The sequence below is a fragment of the Neomonachus schauinslandi genome, unplaced genomic scaffold (assembly GCF_002201575.2).
Source record: "Neomonachus schauinslandi unplaced genomic scaffold, ASM220157v2 HiC_scaffold_257, whole genome shotgun sequence".
Taxonomy (NCBI): domain Eukaryota; kingdom Metazoa; phylum Chordata; class Mammalia; order Carnivora; family Phocidae; genus Neomonachus; species Neomonachus schauinslandi.
The window spans coordinates 197-19089 of NW_025408958.1; the positions used below are offsets into that span (position 1 = coordinate 197).

The 18893-nt window shown below is 38.7% G+C and overlaps 1 protein-coding gene across 1 annotated transcript; it reads left to right on the forward strand.

Annotated features, from left to right (window-relative positions):
- The first annotated feature begins 266 nt into the window (after positions 1–266).
- On the forward strand, positions 267–18705 carry LOC110580602 (ankyrin repeat domain-containing protein 26-like). The gene is made up of 4 exons (XM_044912173.1): positions 267–564; positions 1422–1636; positions 3076–3304; positions 18691–18705. Exons 1-4 carry the CDS (start codon positions 271–273, stop codon positions 18703–18705), a joined length of 753 nt encoding a protein of 250 aa, XP_044768108.1. The 5' UTR covers positions 267–270.
- Positions 18706–18893: the final 188 nt, after the last annotated feature.

The following is an 18893-nucleotide window of genomic DNA, read 5'->3' on the forward strand; positions in this document are numbered from 1 at the left end:
TGTTCTTGATTTTCTGAGTTATTTGAGGTTCCACATTCCAAGACTCTACTTACAATATAGATAACATTTTGTTGAAAATGAATTTATTTTAAAATTTGAGCACCTGGCTGGCTCTGTCTGTAGAGCGTGTGACTCTTGATCTTGGGCGTTGTGAGTTCGAGCCCCGTGTTGGGTGTAGAGACTTAAAAATAAAATCTTTAAAAAAAAAACTTGGTCATAGTTTTGCATTAGACTATTTTCACTCTACTTCCAAACTGTATTATTTTATTCATGCAGGTTGATGATCTTACAGCAAAACTGGAAACTGCATCTTCAAAATGTCTATACCTGGATGCAAACAACCAGCTTCTTACCCAGGAGTTAACATCTATGAAGGAAATGCAGAAGAAGTATGAAAAACTAGAGAAGAATAAAAAGAAGTTGGAACAACTAGTAAACCTCAGAAGTCATGTAGAATTCAGTATGGTAGAATACAGTAAAATAGAACAATATAAATGGGAGCTTGAAGAAAGAACAAGATTGAATATAACAGAAAAATTAGAAGAAGCCAATCTGTTTTTCCAGGTTAATTTATTGATCTGTAGTATGTTTTAATCATTTCAGTGCAAGTTACATTTTGGTTATATGCATTGTATAGTTTTCCTCTACTTCCTTTATAGCAATTTGGTAAATTTTGGAAGCATTTGTTCCTTCTCTTTAAAAATTTCAGTTTTCATCATTATTCTCACTAAATTGATTTTTCAGAATGATTCACAGTAGAGAATCATTTTATTTTTTAAGATCAGTTGGTATAAAACAAGACTATTGACAGGAAAAGAAAAGATGGTGTTTTAAAAATTTTAACCATGGGGTGCCTGGGTGGCTCAGTTGGTGGAGCAGCTCAGGCTCATGAAATCAAGCCCAGCATGAAGCCTACTTAAAAAAAAAAAAAATTGTACCATACTTGGATTATTTTTTTTAAGATATTTATTTATTTATTTAGAAAGCACGGGTGAGGGGATGCACAGAGGGAGAGAAAGAATCCCAGGCAGACTCCATGCTAAGTATGACCCAGGGCTTTATCTCAGGACACTGAGATCATGATTGAGCAGAAACCCAGAGTCGGGCGCTCAACCGACTAAGCCAGGCAGGCACCCCCTGTACTTGGATTATTCTTAAGTTGTATTGTTCACTTTTTAAATTTTTTAAATGACTATTATTCTCTGAATTATCAGATTGCATGAGTTCTAATATAAGAATGATTGAACTTTATCATTCAGATTTAATTCAGTTGACATTGATGATAAATATTTTATACTTCAGCTTTTTTTTCACATTTACAATTGCTCTCTGAATCATTGACTCAAAACTAAAGGAAAGAAATATACTATAATTACCCAGATTATAACTTATTTTAAAAGTATGCTTTTAATTTGCTTTAGACACAAGTAGCATCTCAAGAAAGCTTAGGACAGATAAGAGAAACTAATAATGCTTTAATAAGAAATCAAATGGAACTCAGAATTGAAGACCTGGAATTTGAACTATCCAGAATGAAAAGTTCTCAAGATTTTTATAAAACAGAATTGGAAAAATACAAGCAACTCTACCTAGAAGAATTAAAAGTTCGAACGTCATTGACAAATGAACTGAACAAGTAAGTTAAAACAGAATCATAGAAAATAGATTTAGCTTGTTAACTTGTCTCTAAAGCATAATTTTTATGGAACCAGGTTCATGAGATGAGTAGGAAGTGAAAGCCAATTAGATAGTTTAATTTTGGAATATGATGTTTGTAAAAGAACTTACCTTTGAAATGTTAGTCCAACACAGTTTGCATTTCTCCTCCTTCTTTTGGTTTTACGTGATTTTATTTTTTTCCCCTTAATATTTTCAGTTAATCTGATCTCCTAGTCTTTAAGCTAATGGTTAGAAGCTTTATAATTTAGACAACATGTTATTATAAAATTGTTTGTCAGAATTGCCCTATATAGAAATGAGCTTATTAATATTAGTTTATTTTTGGAAGAGTGCATCTTTAACCCAAACTGCACATCCTGGCAGCTTGGTAAATTTACTTTTTTGATTGTGATTTTTGTTATTATTACCAAATAGAGGGTGCTTTGAAACAAACTGTTCTTTGTAGTTTTTCTACCTTACATAAAAGTATACATATGAAATACAAAAAGATTCCCCTAGGGGCAAAAGGCAGTATAATTCCCAAAGTGGCTAAAAATAGCACCATGGTGGACATGAGGAGGGGCTGGGTGAAAGACAGAAAGGGTAGATTCCACCTCCAGTACCCTGGTAACTGTGTTATAACCTAATTGGCTCTGGAGCTGTTTTATTTCTTTCTGATCACAACTCTGCCATCTAGCAATTGTTGGTCTAAATTATTCCTCAGTGCCAAGTGTTCAATTTCTCTGAGGTAATGAGTGAAATGTACAAGAGTGGTGAAAGCCAATGCTTGAAAATGTCTTTGAGGGATGGTTTATTTTTATTTTTATTTTAAACATTTTATGTATTTATTTGACAGAGAGCGAGCGAGTGAGCTCAAGCAGGGGGAGCGGCAGGCAGAGGTTGAGGGAAAAGCAGGAGCTCGATTCCAGGACTCTGGGGTCATGACCTGAGCCGAAGGCAGATGGTTAACTGACTGAGCACCCAGCCCCCGGGGATGGTTTTATATTTTTATATCTCTAAACTGGTTTACTAAATAGAAGTATATGTAATGGCATCCTGGTTTACTAAATATAAGTATGTGTAATGGCATCCTCAAGAATCTTGTAAGTCCAGCCATTCCAGAAGGCAGCAGGTATTACCTGTTAAGCCATGTGCATCACTCATAGCCATTTCTCTCCCTCCTTAATTTGAATTACTTGTTAGTTAGGAATCTCTAGAAATATATGTACTTCTTTAGAACAATTTTAAACCTATCATTATATATTGTAGGTCTGCTCTGTCACACTTTCAGTGTTAAAACACTGTTTAATGACACATTCTGTTTACTATTATGGAAACTTTAAAAAAATGCAAGTCATTTAGGAATGATTTGGGGAGAAATGAAATACTAAGCATTGTGTTTTGTAATCTTAACAGGACTAATGAGAAGCTGGCAGAGACCAGTACCAAACTTCTGGTGGAGACACAGCAAAAAAAGTCTTTGATTAATACTATTGCTATGAGCCCTGTCCTAGAATTGCCTTCTGTTAGAAATATGAATAATAGTTCACTGTTGAATACATATGTTGCTCCAAGAGAAAACCTAGTCATTCCTACCTCAAGCTCATGGCCTACAAAGAATGGCATTGAGACTTTCTTGACCAAGGTTAGTTATCTTTTTTTTCCTTGGGTTTCAGATTTCTGATATAATTTTTGTTTTTAATTTGGTGAAATTCTGAGTTGCTTAACTAACACACACTAAGTAAAAGTCATAATTATATGTGCTAATAAAGAAATGAGATGGAAATTTTATGATTTTTTTTTAGTTCTTGGAGCTCTTACTTTCAAGAGATACCTATTATTAACTTTATTTAGTAGATATAACTAAACTGAAATATTTTACTATTTTTTAAAGATTTTATTTATTTTATTTCATTTTATTTTTTGAAGATTTTATTTATTTATTTGACAGAGACACAGTGAGAGAGGGAACACAAGCAGGAGCAGTGGGAGAGGGAGAAGCAGGCTTCCCTCCAAGCAGGGAGCCTGATGCGGGGCTTGATCCCAGGACCCTGGGATCACGACCTGAGCCAAAGGCAGACGCTTAATGACTGAGCCACCCAGGTGCCCCTAAAGATTTTATTATTTTAGAGAGAGAGAGTGCACAAGAGGGAGAGAGAGCATGCAACTTTCAAGCAGACTCCCCACTGAGCGTGGAACCCTACTTAGGGCCCAGTCTCATGACCTCTTTTCTTTCATGAGAGTACATTTTTAATCGCTTTCTTACTTACAGCATTTTTTTTTTTTTACTTATAACACTTCTATTTCACGTTTTACAAAATGTCTTGAGCAGTTGTAGAGCATTTTCTAAATAGCTAAATCAAGCAAATATTTGATTTTTTTTTTTCAGAGAGGGGGTGCAAGCAGGGGGTGAGGAACAGAGGGTAAGCAGGCTCCATGCTCAGTGCAGAGCCCGATGTAGGGCTCAGTCTCACAACCCTGAGATTGTGACCTGAGCCAAAATCAAGATCAGACACTTAACTGTGACTGAGCCACCCAGATGCCCCACAATTTGAATTTTTAAAAAGAAATTCACATATATCTATCTTGCCATCACTTAAATGATTGATGACTAAGATGGGAATGATAGGGAGTCTTTAAATAGCAGCTAGTTTCCTTTGTGTATCATTGTTATTAAAATATCCATTTCAGTGAATGCACATAGCTTTATGGTTTTGATGGTATATTCATGGTCTTATTAATGTAGACAAAAGTAGCATAGGCTCGTGGTAAATGTGGCCTCAATCTTGTTCCTTCATTCAGCATCCTTATTGTCTTGCTCCCTTCCCTTCTAATTTGAGGACTTTCTTTAGTGTTATGCTTGGATGCCTTTAGATTTTTGGTTTGTGATCACCATGAAGTTCATATATAACACCCTATGTATATAGCACTCTATTTTAAGTTGATGGTTCCTTAAGTTCAAACACATTTTAAAAACACATTTTTACACCCCACCTTGTTTTATTTATTTGATGTCTTAGTTTATATCTTTTTATTTTCTATATCCCTTAACTAATTACTGTAGATACAACTGATATTACTACTTTTGTCTTTTTTTTTTAATTTTTTTTTATTCTTATGTTAATCCCCATACATTACATCATTAGTTTTAGATGAAGTGTTCCATGATTCATTGTTTGTGCATAACACCCAGTGCTCCATGCAGAATGTGCCCTCCTCAATACCCACCACCAGGCTAACCCATCCTCCCACCCCCCTCCCCTCTAGAACCCTCAGTTTGTTTTTCAGAGTCCATTGTCTCTCATGGTGCGTCTACCCCTCCGATTTCCCCCGCTTCATTCTTCCCCTCCCGCTACCTTCTTCTTCTTTTTTTTCTTAACATATATTGCATTATTTGTTTCAGAGGTACAGATCTGAGATTCAACAGTCTTGCAAAATTCACACTGCTTACCAGAGCACATACCCTCCCCAGTGTCTATCACCCAGTCACCCCATCCCTCCCACCCCACCCCCCACTCCAGCAACCCTCAGTTTGTTTCCTGCAATTAAGAATTCTTCATATCAGTGAGATCATATGATACATGTCTTTCTCTGTTTGACTTATTTCACTCAACATAATACCCTCCAGTTCCATCCACGTCGTTGCAAATGGCAAGATCTCATTCCTTTTGATGGCTGCATAATATTCCATTGTATATATATACCACAGCTTCTTTAGCCATTCATCTGTCCATGGACATCTTGGCTCTTTCCACAGTTTGGCTATTGTGGACATTGCCGCTATAAACATTGGGATGCACGTACCCCTTCGGATCCCTACTTTTGTATCTTTGGGGTGTATACCCAGTAGTGCAATTGCTGGATCATATGGTAGCTCTATTTTCAACTTTTTGAGGAACCTCCGTACAGTTTTCCAGAGTGGCTGCACCAGCTTGCATTCCCACCAACAGTGTAGGAGGGTTCCCCTTTCTCCGCATCCCTGCCAACATCTGTCGTTTCCTGACTTGTTAATTTTAGCCATTCTGACTGGTGTGAGGTGGTATCTCATTAAGGTTTTGATTTGGATTTCCCTGATGCCGAGCGATATTGAGCACTTTTTCATGTGTCTGTTGGCCATTTGGATGTCTTCTTTGGAAAAATGTCTGTTCATGTCTTCTGCCCATTTCTTGATTGGATTCTTTGTTCTTTGGGTGTTGAGTTTGATGAGTTCTTTATAGATTTTGGATACTAGCCCTTTATCTGATAAGTCATTTGCAAATATCTTCTCCCATTCTGTCGGTTGTCTTTTGGTTTGGTTGACTCTTTCCTTTGCTTTTCAAAAGCTTTTTATCTTGATGAAGTCCCAATAGTTCATTTTTGCCTTTGCTTCCCTTGCCTTTGGCGATGTTTCTAGGAAGAAGTTGCTTCGGCTGAGGTCAAAGATGTTGCTGCCTGTGTTCTCCTTTAGGATTTTGATGGACTCCTGTCTCACATTGAGGTCGTTCAACCATTTGGAGTCTATTTTTGTGTGTGGTGTAAGGAAATGGTCCAGTTTCATTCTTCTGCATGTGGCTGTCCAATTTTCCCAACACCATTTGTTGAAGAGACTGTCTTTTTTCCATTGGAGATTCTTTCCTGCTTTGTCAAAGATGAGTTGACCATAGAGTTGAGGGTCCATTTCTGGGCTCTCTATTCTGTTCCATTGATCTATGTGTCTGTTTTTGTGCCAGTACCATGCTGTCTTGATGATGACAGCTTTGTAATAGGGCTGGAAGTCCGGAATTGTGATGCCACCAGCTTTGCTTTTCTTTTTCAACATTCCTCTGGCTATTTGGGGTCTTTTCTGGTTCCATACAAATTTTAGGATTATTTGTTCCATTTCTTTGAAAAAAGTGGATGGTAGTTTGATGGGGATTGCATTGAACGTGTCGATTGCTCTATGTAGTATTGACATCTTCACAATATTTGTTCTTCCAATCCATGAGAATGGAATGTTTTTTCAATTCTTTGTGTCTTCCTCAATTTCTTTCATGAGTATTTTTTAGTGTTCTGAGTACACATCCTTTGTCTCTTTGGTTAGATTTATTCCTAGGTATCTTATGGTTTTGGGTGCAATTGTAAATGGGTTCGACTCCTTAATTTCTCTTTCTTCTGTCTTGTTGTTGGTGTATAGGAATGCCACTGACTTCTGTGCATTGATTTTATATCCTGCCACTTTACTGAATTCCTGTATGAGTTCTAGCAGGTTTCGGGTGGTCTTTTGGGTTTTCCACATAAAGTATCATATCATCTGCAAAGAGTGAGAGTTTGACGTCTTCTTTGCCAATTCGGATGCCTTTTATTTCTTTTTGTTGTCTGATTGCTGTGGCTAGGACTTCTAATACTACGTTGAATAGCAGTGGTGATAGTGGTCATCCCTGCCACGTTCCTGACCTTAGGGGGAAAGCTCTCAGTTTTTCCCCATTGAGAATGATATTCGCTGTAGGTTTTTCATAGATGGCTTTTATGATATTGAGGTATGTACCCTCTATCCCTATACTCTGAAGAGTTTTGATCAAGAAAGGATGCTGTACTTTGTCGAAAGCTTTTTCTGCATCTATTGAGAGGATCATATGATTCTTGTTCTTTCTTTTGTTAATGTATCACATTGATTGATTTGCGGATGTTGAACCAACCTTGCAGCCCAGGGATAAATCCCACTTGGTCATGGTGAATAATCCTTTTAATGTACTGTTGGATTCTATAGGCTAGTATTTTGGTGAGAATTTTTGCATCCATGTTCATCAGGGATATTGGTCTGTAATTCTCCTTTTTGATGGGGTCTTTGTCTGGTTTTGGGATCAAGGTAATGCTGGCCTCATAAAATGAGTTTGGAAGTTTTCCTTCCATTTCTATTTTTTGGAACAGTTTCAGAAGAAAAGGTATTACTTCTTCTTGAAATGTTTGGTAGAATTCCCCTGGGAAGCCATCTGGCCCTGGGCTCTTGCTTGTTGGGAGATTTTTGATGACTGCTTCAATTTCCTTAGTGGTTGTAGGTCTGTTCAGGTTTTCTATTTCTTCCTGGTTCAGTTTTGGTAGTTGATACATCTCTAGGAATGCATCCATTTCTTCCAGGTTATCTAATTTGCTGGCATAGAGTTGCTCATAATATGTTCTTATAATTGTTTGTATTTCTTTGCTGTTGGTTGTGATCTCTCCTCTTTCATTCATGATTTTGTTGATTTGGGGCATTTCTCTTCTCTTTTTGATATGTCTGGCCAGGGGTTTATCAATCTTGTTAATTCTTTCAAAGAACCAGCTCCTAGTTTCGTTGATCTGTTCTACTGTTCTTTTAGTTTCTATTTCATTGATTTCTACTCTGATCTTTATTATTTCTCTTCTCCTGCTGGGTTTAGGCTTTATTTGCTGTTCTTTCTCCAGCTCCTTTAGGTGTAGGGTTAGGTTGTGTACTTGAGACTTTTCTTGTTTCTTGAGAAAGGCTTGTATTGCTATATACGTTCCTCGTAGGACTGCCTTTGCTGCATCCCAAAGATTTTGAATAGTTGTGTTTTCATTTTCATTGGTTTCCATGTATTTTTTTAATTCTTCTATAATTTCCTTGTTGACCCATTCATTCTTCAGTAGGATGCTCTTTAGCCTCCATGTATTTGAGTTCTTTCCAACTTTCCTCTTGTGATTGAGTTCTAGTTTCAAAGCATTGTGGTCTGAAACTAGGCAGGGAATGATCCCAATCTTTTGGTACCGGTTGAGACCTGATTTATGACCTAGGATGTGATCAATTCTGGAGAATGTTCCATGGGCACTAGAGAAGAATGTTTATTCCGTTGCTTTGGGGTGGAATGTTCTGAGCATGTCTGTAACGTCCATTTGGTCCAGTGTGTCATTTAATGTCTTTATTTCCTAATTGACCTTTTGCTTAGACGATCTATCCATTTCAGTGAGGGGGGTGTTAAAGTCCCCCACTATTATTGTATTGTTGTCGATGTGTTTCTTTGCTTTTGTTATTAATTGCCTTATATAACTGGCTGCTCCCATGTTAGGGGCATAGATATTTACAATTGTTAGATCTTCTTGTTGAATAGATCCTTTAAGGAGGATATAATGTCCTTCCTCATTTCTTATTACAGTCTTTGGCTTAAAATGTAATTTGTCTGATATAAGGATTGCCACCCCAGCTTTCTTGGGTGTCCATTAGCATGGGAAATGGTTTTCCACCCCCTCACTTTCAATCTGGGGGTGTCTTTGGTTCTAAAGTGAGTCTCTTGCAGACAGCATATCGATGGGTCTTGTTTTTTATCCAGTCTGATAGCCTGTGTCTTTTGATTGGGGCATTTAGCCCATTTACATTCAGGGTAACTATTGAAAGATAGGAATTTAGTGCCATTGTATTGCCTGTAAGGTTACTGTTACCGTATATTGTCTGTGTTCCTTTCTGGTCTATGTTGCTTTTAGGCTCTCTCTTTGCTTAGAGGACCCCTTTCAAGATTTCTTGTAGAGCTGGTTTCATGTTTGCAGATTCCTTTAGTTTTTGTTTGTCCTGGAAGCTTTTTATCTCTCCTTCAATTTTCAATGACAGCCTACCTGAATATAGTATTCTTGGCTGCATATTTTTCTCATTTAGTGCTCTGAATATATCCTGCCAGTCCTTTCTGGCCTGCCAGGTCTCTGTGGATAGGTCTGTTGCCAATCTAATGTTTCTACCATTGTAGGTTACAGATCTCTTCTCCCGAGCTGCTTTAAGGATTCTCTCTTTGTCTATGAGACTTGTAAGTTTTACTATTAGATGTCGGGGTGTTGACCTATTTTTATTGATTTTGAGAGGGGTTCTCTGTGCTTCCTGGATTTTGATGCCTGTTTCCTTCCCCAAATTAGGGAAGTTCTCTGCTATAATTTGCTCCATTATACCTTCTGCCCCTCTCTCTCTTTCTTCTTCTTCTGGGATCCCAATTATTCTAATGTTGTTTCGTCTTATGGTATCGCTTATCTCTCGAATTCTGCCCTCGTGATCCAGTAGTTGTTTATCTCTCTTTTTCTCAGCTTCTTTATTTTCCATCATTTCATCTTCTATATTACTGATTGTCTCTTCTGCCTCATTTATTCTAGCCGTTAGCGCCCCCATTTTTGATTGCACCTCATTAATAGCCTTTTTGATCTCTACTTGGTTAGATTTTAGTTCTTTTACTTCTTCAGAAAGGGTTTCTCTAATAACTTCCGTGTTTTTTTCAAGCCCAGCTAGTATCTTTAAAGTGATGATTCTGAACTCTAGATCTGACATCGTACTAATGTCCGTATTGAGTAGGTCCCTGGCAGTCGGTACTACCTCTTGTTCTTTTTGTTGAGGTGATTTGTTCCATCTTGTCATTTTTTGCAGAGGAGAATAGATTAATGAGAGAACAAAATGGTAGCAGAGTAACAACGTCCCCAGAAAATATACTCTAAACAAATCAGAAAAGACCTGAAGCACTGGGAAAAGAAAGGGAAAGAGAGAAAAAGAAAAAGAAAAAAAAGAAAAAGAAAAAGATAAAGATAAAGATAAAAACAAAGACAAACAAAACAAAACAACAACAAAAAACCAGAATGTGATCAAATATGATCAGGCTGGTATATAGATCAGTGCCACACACTAGATTTGGGGTGTATTTTGGTCTTTTAGAAGAAAGTGCCTCCCAAAATTTTACAGAAAGAAAAACTTATATATGTACAAAAATAAGGGTTGATATGATGAAGAGATGGAATATGACTGTAAAGTTGGAAATTATAAAAAATTTTATAAAAGGAATTGATAAGAAGTTGTTTGAAAAAAGAAAAGAGGATTTAAAAAAAGAAAAAAGAAAAGAAAAAAAAGGGGGAGAGAATGTGATCAGGCAGGGGAATAGAAAACACCATATACTAGAGATTTAGGGTATATTTTAATCTGTTAGAAGAAACTATCTCAAAATTTTAAAGAGAGAACAACTTATATATATAAGCCAAAAATACGGGTAACTACTATGAAGGGATAGAATATGACTCTAAAAATGGAAAATAAAAATGTTTTTTTTAAAAAAAGGGATTGATAAGATGTTGGTTGAAAAATGGAAAAAGAAAAATTCAAAAAGAAACAAAAAGAAAAAAAGACAGTTAAAAAAATTAACTTTGAAAGACTAAAGAATCATGGTAAAAAAGCCATGAATTCTATGTGCAGTATTCCCCCAGCGCTGGAGTTCTGCCGTTCTCATTGATCGGTAAACTTGGTCTTGGCTGGCTGTTCTCGCTGATCTTCTGGGGAGGGGCCTGTTGCCGTGGTTTCCAAATGTCTCTGCCGGAGGCGGAATTGCCCCGCCCTTGCCCCCTCCCAGCTAAGTAATCTGCTCAGGTTTGCTCTCCGGGGCTTTTGTTCCCTGTGAGCTTTCCGTACAGCTTTGGAGGCGGAGAGTGAAAATGGCGGCCTCCCAATCTCCACCCCAGAGGAGCAGAGAACTTGGGGCCCCGCTTTCAGTGAGCCCCCAGAGAAAAGCTGTCAGTCACTCCTGTCTCCCCGGTCTCCGGCCGCACTCCGTGCTCCCCCGGCCTGTGACCGCCCGTTTCTATCTCTGGCACCCGACCCCGGGTGGAGTCTCCAAACCCAGCAGATCCCTGCGGTGCACTCCTGCGCGGCTCCTCCCAGGGGAGGAAGGTGAGTCTCCCCGGATCTGCCGCTTGTTGGGTCCCTGCTGTTGGAGCAGTGGCCCCACTGTGCCGCGGATCACGGTTTATGGCAACCCCGAGCTGAGAGCCTGCGCCTGGGCTCCGCCTCTGCAGCCGGCTTCCCTGCTCCGTTACCTGGGAGCTCTGCCGCACTCAGGCACCCCCGGTCTTTCTGTGACCCCGAGGGTCCTGAGACCACACTGTCCCGGAGGGTTCCACCCCCCACTTAGCCACCAGAGTGACGTCCCTCGGCGGAGCAGACTTTTAAAAGTTCCGATTTTGTGCTCCGCGGGTCTATCACTTGCCAGAAGTGGCCAACGCAGGCCCCTCCCCCACCGTCTATCCTCCCGAATATCGCCTCGGATTCACTTCTCCGCACGTCCTACCTTCCCGAAAGTGGTCGCTTTTCTGTTCAGAGAGTTGTTGCTATTCTTTTCTTTGATCTCCTGTTGAGTTTGTAGGTGTTCAGAATGGTTTGATCCCTATCCAGCTGAATTCCTGAGAGGAGACAAAATCCAGGTCTCCTACTCCTCCGCCATCTTGCTCCACCCCTACTTTTGTCTTTTAACCTTCATACTGGCTTTATAAAAGTGATTAATCTATTACCTTTACTGTATGTTTGCTTTTACCAATAAAACTTTCTTTAAAAAAAAAAAAGATTTTATTTATTTGAGAGAGAGAGCAGGGGAAGGGTGGAAGAAGCAGGCTTCCCACGGAGCAGGGAGCCTGATGCGGGGCTCGATCCCAGGACCCCGGGATCATGACCTGAGCCGAAGGTAGATGCTTAACCGACTGAGCCACCCAGGCCTCCCCCAATAAAACTTTCTTTCATAATTTTTTTTACTTCTAGTTATGGATTTCCTTTTTTTTTTTTTTTGAGGATTTTATTTATTTATTTGACAGAGACAGCCAGAGAGAGAACACAAGCAGGGTAAGGGGGAGAGAGAGAAGCAGGCTTCCTGCTGAGCTGGGAGCCTGATGTGGGGCTCGGTCCCAGGACCCTGGGATCATGACCTGAGTCGAAGGCAGACGCTTAATGACTGAGCCACCCAGGCACCCCTCCTTTTTTTTTTTAATTTTAATTTATTTACGAGAGAGAGAGGGAGCAGAGCAAGCGAGAGAGAACACAAGTGGGAGGGGAGGGCCAGAGGGAAAGGGAGAAGCAGGCTCTCTGAGCAGGGGATCTAATGTGGGGCTCGATCCTAGGAGGTCCCTTAACCTATCCTCATTTTTAAAATTCTTTTTTTTCTTTTTGGCTTGGAGGATTTCTACTACTCTGTCTTGCAAATCACTGGTCTTTTCTGCAGCTTTCAATCTGCTGTTGATTCCCTCTCGTGTATTTTTCATTTCAGTTATTGTATTCTTTAGCTCTGATTGGTTCTTCTTTATATTTTCTCTTTGTTGAAGTTCTCACTGAAGCCATCCATTCTCCTCCCAAGTTTGCTGAGCATCTTTATGACCATTACTTTGAACTCTTTATCAGGTAGACTACTTATCTCTGTTTCATTTAGTTATTTTTCTGAAGTGTTGCATTGTCCATTCATTTGGAACATACTCCCCTATCTCCTCATTTTGGCTGACTTTCTATGTTTGTTTCTGAAGTTGTTCTTTTCAACTTTTTCCCTCTTTCAAGTATGTTGCTTTGAAGAATGAATGTTAGTTATAAAGTCAAGGAAGAAGAAAACATGTCTAAGTGTTGTCTGGTCATTTTTCTTGTTGGAACTGTGGTGGAGTACGTGGCAGATGACATTGCTCTTTTTCTGAGTTGAGAACACAGGAGTCAGGCAGATGGAGATAAGCTTAGTAACTTTATTAGTAATACATACTAACAAATAGGATATGGTTTAGGTAGGTAGCCACAGCGAGCTTCCCAGTACTTTATCCCAAATTAGGCACTTCCACACACAGTTGTAATGGAAGGAACAAATGTTTGATGCCCATCCCACAAAGATGAGAGCAGACTTGAAGTCATGCTACTATGGCAGGCACATCTTTTTAAAGAAGAGATTTGGAACCATGTATGCATTGCTTAGTGCCTTCTCCCAAATTCACCCTTTAGGTAAATCTCCCTTCCTGTCGTGAGGAAGGTAGAGAAAAGTCCTCACACGGAAATGAAGGTTTACCTATAATTTCTGACTTGATTTAAATTCTAATTAAAGTTAATCATGTCTTTTGTACATACCAACTAATGATGAGAGGTTGGACAGAGCATGCTAGATGGTAAAGAGAAATCTGTTGTGCGTTTTAAATTTTGCTATAAATAACCCACAACATAGGTAACTCATTTGTTGATTGATTTGGATAAACCAAGTTTTATTTGGAGGAAATGAATAATTCTTTCAAGGAAGAATTTCCTCAGTTTCAGGTTCTTTGGTTCAACTAGAGATTTTCTCCTTCAAGTTCCTTGTCCTTTGGTTAAAAAACTTTGTGCTTCTAAATTGCATATGTTGACTGTTTAATAGGAGTTAAGATAACTTCTGTCCCTTTCTTTTTTTCATGACTTTAAAATTTATAATTTAGTTAGAAAGCTATTTTGTGCCTAATGCCTGAACATTATTGAGCCACATGACAAAGTTTTATGTATTCATATTCTCTGAGTTATAGTTAAAAATGCATGCATTGTTCCTGAATATGAGGAAGTAACTGGCATAAAACTCTAGGCTCAGTAAGACCTAAACCACATTCCTGGCTTGCAGCCAGGTGGTTTTTTGACCTCAGGCAAACTACAATCTCTCTGGATCCTTTTTGTCTCTTATGTAAAATTAGGGACTTTGACGAAGTCAGTGACTTTTATACCTTTGGAAAAACTTTTTTTCCAAAGAATAGAAATTAAATTTTGTGTTTTTTTGCATTAAACTGTATTATATAAAACAGAGACAGGTAGAGCTGTTTAGCTAAAGGAGAGATAAGACTACACCTGTAAACTTCCTTCTCCCTCAATCCTGCTGTATCCCCAGTGGAACCTTAGATTTCTATGGGCATAGTTTGAAAACTAACAGTTATGAGAAAATCCTTCTAGTTAATAATTCTTCAAATTAAAATTTGCTGATACATTGTATGTTGTTTTTCTGTGTATAATTTTCTTACCCTCCTATATTTTTGATAAATGGAAAAGTATAAATAAAATTGCAGATGTGTTCTATTTATTAAGGACTTCAAGCTATTTCTACTATCTAAGCACAATTCTTACCTGGAAATAAACAAAAGTCACAGAAGTAAATTTTTAGGAAAAGAGCTTTTGCGGAAAAGATAGTAACATTACATTGGTAGTTCCTTAAGTCACGTCATATGAAAAAGTGGTTTATATTTTACATGGTATTTATTAATGGTATTATAAAATTGCTTCAATAAAAATTTCTCCCATCAAGTGGTATTGAGTTATTAATTTTACAAGGCCTGTCTAGTAGTGTTGTCAGATTATTCGTTTTATAAATCCTGAATATAATGTTACTGTCAAAAAGTGTCATGGTTCCTCAAAAAATTAAAAATAGAAATACGATACAATTCAGTAATTCCACTACTGAGTATTTACCCAAAGAAAATGAAAACACTAATTCGAAAAGTTGTATGGACCCCTGTGTTTTTTGAAACATTATTTACAATAACGAGAGTATGGAAGCAACCTCAGTGTCCATCAATAGACGAATGGAAAAAGAAGATGTGTTATATGTATATAGTGAAATATTACTCAGCTACAAAAAAGAATGGGATCTTGCCATTTGTGACAACATTGGTAGACCCAGTATTTTGCTAAGTGAAATAACTCAGAGAAAGGCAAATACCATATGATTTCACTTATGCATGGAATCTAAAAGACTAAGCTACTAATAGCCTAGTTCGACTTAATTTCTCTATCTTCTGGAAGCCTTACCCATAACATTAAATAATCCATTAACACGTGTTTTGTACATTACAGGTATTATATACTATATTCTCACAATAAAATAAGCTAGAGAAAAAAATGTTATTGAGAAAAACGTAAAATACAGTACAATGCAGTATCAAAAAAAGTCCATGTGTAAGTAGAGTAGACCTGTACCGTTCAAAGACATGTTGGTCAAGGATCAACTGTATATTACAAGTATTCCCATCTAGAATGTTCTTCCTTAGACCTTTCTTATAAAAGGTATCCTTTCATTTAATGCCCAAAATGGGGTCTAAAGTAGGGTACTGAGGGGTGCCTTGGTGGTTCAGTCAGTTAAGTGTCTGTCTTCAGCTCAGGTATGATTCCAGGGTCCTGGGACAGAGCCCCGCTTCAGGCTCTCTGCTCAGTGAGAGTGTGCTACTCCCTCTCCCTCGGCCCTTCCCCCCACTCGTGCACTCTCTCTCTCTCTAGCTCTCATTCTCAAATAAATAAAATTGCTGTAAACATTGGGATGCAGGTGCCCCATCGGATCACTACATTTGTATCTTTGGGGTAAATCCTTAGTAGTGCAATTCCTGGGTCGTTGGGTAGCTCTATTTTCAACTTTTTGAGGAACCTCCATACTGTTTTCCAGAGTGGCTGTACAAGCTTGCATTCCCACCAGCAGTGTAAGAGAGTTCCCCATTGTCTGCATCCCCGCCAACTTCTGTTGTTTCCTGACTTGTTCATTTTAGCCATTCCAACAGGTGTGAGGTGATATCTTATTGTGGTTTTGATTTGTATTTATTTCCCTGATGCCGAGTAATGTTGGACACTTTTCCATGTGTCTCTTGACCATCTGAATGTCTTCTGTGGAGAAATGTCTGTTCCCATCTTCCACCCGTTTCTTGAGTGGATTATTTGTTCTTTGGGTGTTGAGTTTGATAAGTTCTTTCTATATAGATTTTGCATACTAGCCCTTTATCTGACATGTCATTTGCAAATATCTTCTCCCATTCTGTCAGTCATCTTTTGGTTTTGTACACTGCTTCCTTTGCTGTGCAAAAGCTTTTTATCTTGATGAAGTCGTTTCCCTTGCCTTTGGAGACGTGTCCAGCAAGAAGTTGCTGCAGTCCAGGTCGCAGAAGTTGCTGCCTGTGGTCTCCTCCAGGATTTTGATGGGTTCCTGTCTCAAATTTATGTCTTACATCCATTTTGAGTGTATTTTTGTGTATGGTGTAAGAAAATGGTCCAGTGTCATTCTTCTGTGTGTGGCTGTCCAATTTTCCCAACACCATTTGTTGAAGAGACTGTCTTTTTTCCATTGGCCGTTCTTTCCTGCTTTGTCGAAGATGAGTTGCCCATAGAGTTGAGGGTCCGTTTCTGGGTTCTCTGTTCTGTTTCATTGTCCAATGTGTCTGTTTTTGTGCCAGTACCATACTGTCTTGATGATTATAGCTTTGTCATAGAGCTTTAGGTCTGGAATTGTGATGCCACCAGCTTTGGTTTTCTTTTTCAACATTCCTTTGGCTATTTGGGGTCTTTTCTGGCTCCATACAAATTTTAGGATGATTTATTCCAGCCCTGTGAAACAAGTTGATGGTATTTTGATAGAGATTGCATTGAATACACAGGTTGCTCTGGGTATCGGTAGCATAGACATTTTAACAAATTTGTTCTTCCAATCCATGAACATGGAGTGTTTTTCCATTTTTTGTGTTTTCCTCAGTTTCTCTCATGAGTGTTCTATAGTTTTCAGAGTACAGATCCTTTGCCTCTTTGGTTAGGTTGATTCCTAGGTACTTATGGTTTTTGGTGCAATTGTAAATGGGTTCGACTCCTTAATTTCTCCTTCTTCTGTTGCATTGTTAGTGTATAGAAATGCAACTGATTTCTGTGCACTAATTTTATATCCTGCCACTTTGCTGAATTCCTGTATGAGTTCTAGCAATTTTGGGGTGGAGTCTTTGGGGTTTTCCACATAGAGTATTACGTCACCTGCGAAGAGTGAGAGTTTGGCTTCTTCTTTGCCAATTCCAATGCCTTTTATTTCTTTTTATTGTCTGATTGCTGAGGCTAGGACTTCTAGTACCATGTTGGACAACAGTGGTGAGAGTGGACATCCCTGCCGTGTTCCTGACCTTAGGCGAAAAGCTCGCAGTTTTTCCCCATTGACAATGATATTCACTGTGGGCTTCTCATAGATGGCTTTTATGGTATTGAGGTCTGTGCCCTCTATCCTTGCACTGTGAAGAGTTTTAATAAGGAAACTATGCTGTACTTTGTCAAATGCTTTTTCTGCATCTATTGAGGGGATCATATGGTTCTTGTCCTTTCTTTTATTAATGTAGCGTATCACACTGATTTGGGGATATTGAACCACGTTTGCAGCCCAGGAATAAGTCCCACTTGGTTGTGGTGAATAATCCTCTTAATGTACTGTTGGCTCCTATTGGCAAGTAGTTTGATGAGAATTTTTGCATCCGTGTTCTTCGGGGACATTGGTCTGTCATTCTCCTTTTTGGTGGGGTCTTTGTCTGGTTTTGGGATCAAGGTAATGCTGGCCTCATAGAAAGAGTTTGGAAGATTTCCTTCCATTTCTATTTTTTTGAAACAGCTTCAGAGGAATAGGCATTAATTCCTCTTTAAGTGTTTGTTAGAAATACCCAGGGAAGCCATCCGGCCCTGGAGTTTTGTTTGTTGCGAGATTTTTGATTACTGCTTCAATTTCCTTGCTGGTTGTGGGTTGGTTCAGGTTTTCTGTTTCTTCCTGGTTCAGTTTTGGTAGTTTCTACCTCTCTAGGAATGCATCCATTTCTTCCAGATTGCCTAGTTGGTTGGCATATCGTCGTTCCTAATATGTTCTTAAAATTGTTTGTATTTCCTTGGTGTTGGTTGTGATCTCTCCTCTTTCATTCATGATTTTATTTATTTGGATCCTTTCTCTTTTCTTTTTGCTAAGTCTGGCCAGGGTTTATCGATCCCATTAATTCTTTCAAAGAACCAGCTCCTAGTTTCGTTGCTGTGTTCTACTGTTCTTTTGGTTTCTATTTCATTGATTTCTGCTCTGATCGTTATTAATTCTCTTATCCTGCTGGGTTTCGGCTTTATTTGCTGTTCTTTCTCCAGCTCCTTTACGTGTAAGGTTAGGTTGTGTTTTTAGGACCTTTCTTGTTTCTTGAGAAAGGCTGTTGTTGCTTGATATTTCCCTCCCCGGACTGCCTTTGCTGCATCCCAAAGGTTTTGAACCGTTGTGTTTTCATTTTCCTTTGTTCCCATGAATTCTTTTAATTCTTCTTTAATTTCCTGGTTGACCCATTCATTCTTTAATAGGATGCTCTTTAACTTCCATGTATTTGAGTTCTTTTCAAATTTCGTCTTATGATTGAGTTCAAGTTTCAAGGTGTCGTGGTCTGAAACTATGCAGGGAATGATCCCATACTTTTGGTACCGGTTGAGACCTGATTTGTGACGCAGTATGTGATCTCTTCTGGAGAAAGTTCTATTTGTGCTCAATAAGAATGTTTATTCTGTGGCTTTAGGCTGGAATGCTCTGAATATATCTGTGAAGTCCATCTGGTCCAGTGTCGACCTCGGAGAGTCGTGGACCTGGGGCGGTGAAGGAACTGAGGAAAAGAGACGACAATAGAGTGAGGCACAGGGGACCCTGAGCAAGCAGCCCAAGGTCCCGAGGTTTATTTTCCATAATCTTATATACCTTCTACAGCAATATAGATCTATAATG

Coding starts and splice junctions, on each gene's coding strand:
- LOC110580602 (XM_044912173.1), top strand. CDS start 271: ATGCAGGTTGATGATCTTACAGCAAAACTGGAAACTGCATCTTCAAAA. Junction 565..1,421: donor AAGCCAATCTGTTTTTCCAG/GTTAATTTATTG, acceptor AATTTGCTTTAG/ACACAAGTAGCATCTCAAGA. Junction 1,637..3,075: donor TTGACAAATGAACTGAACAA/GTAAGTTAAAAC, acceptor TAATCTTAACAG/GACTAATGAGAAGCTGGCAG.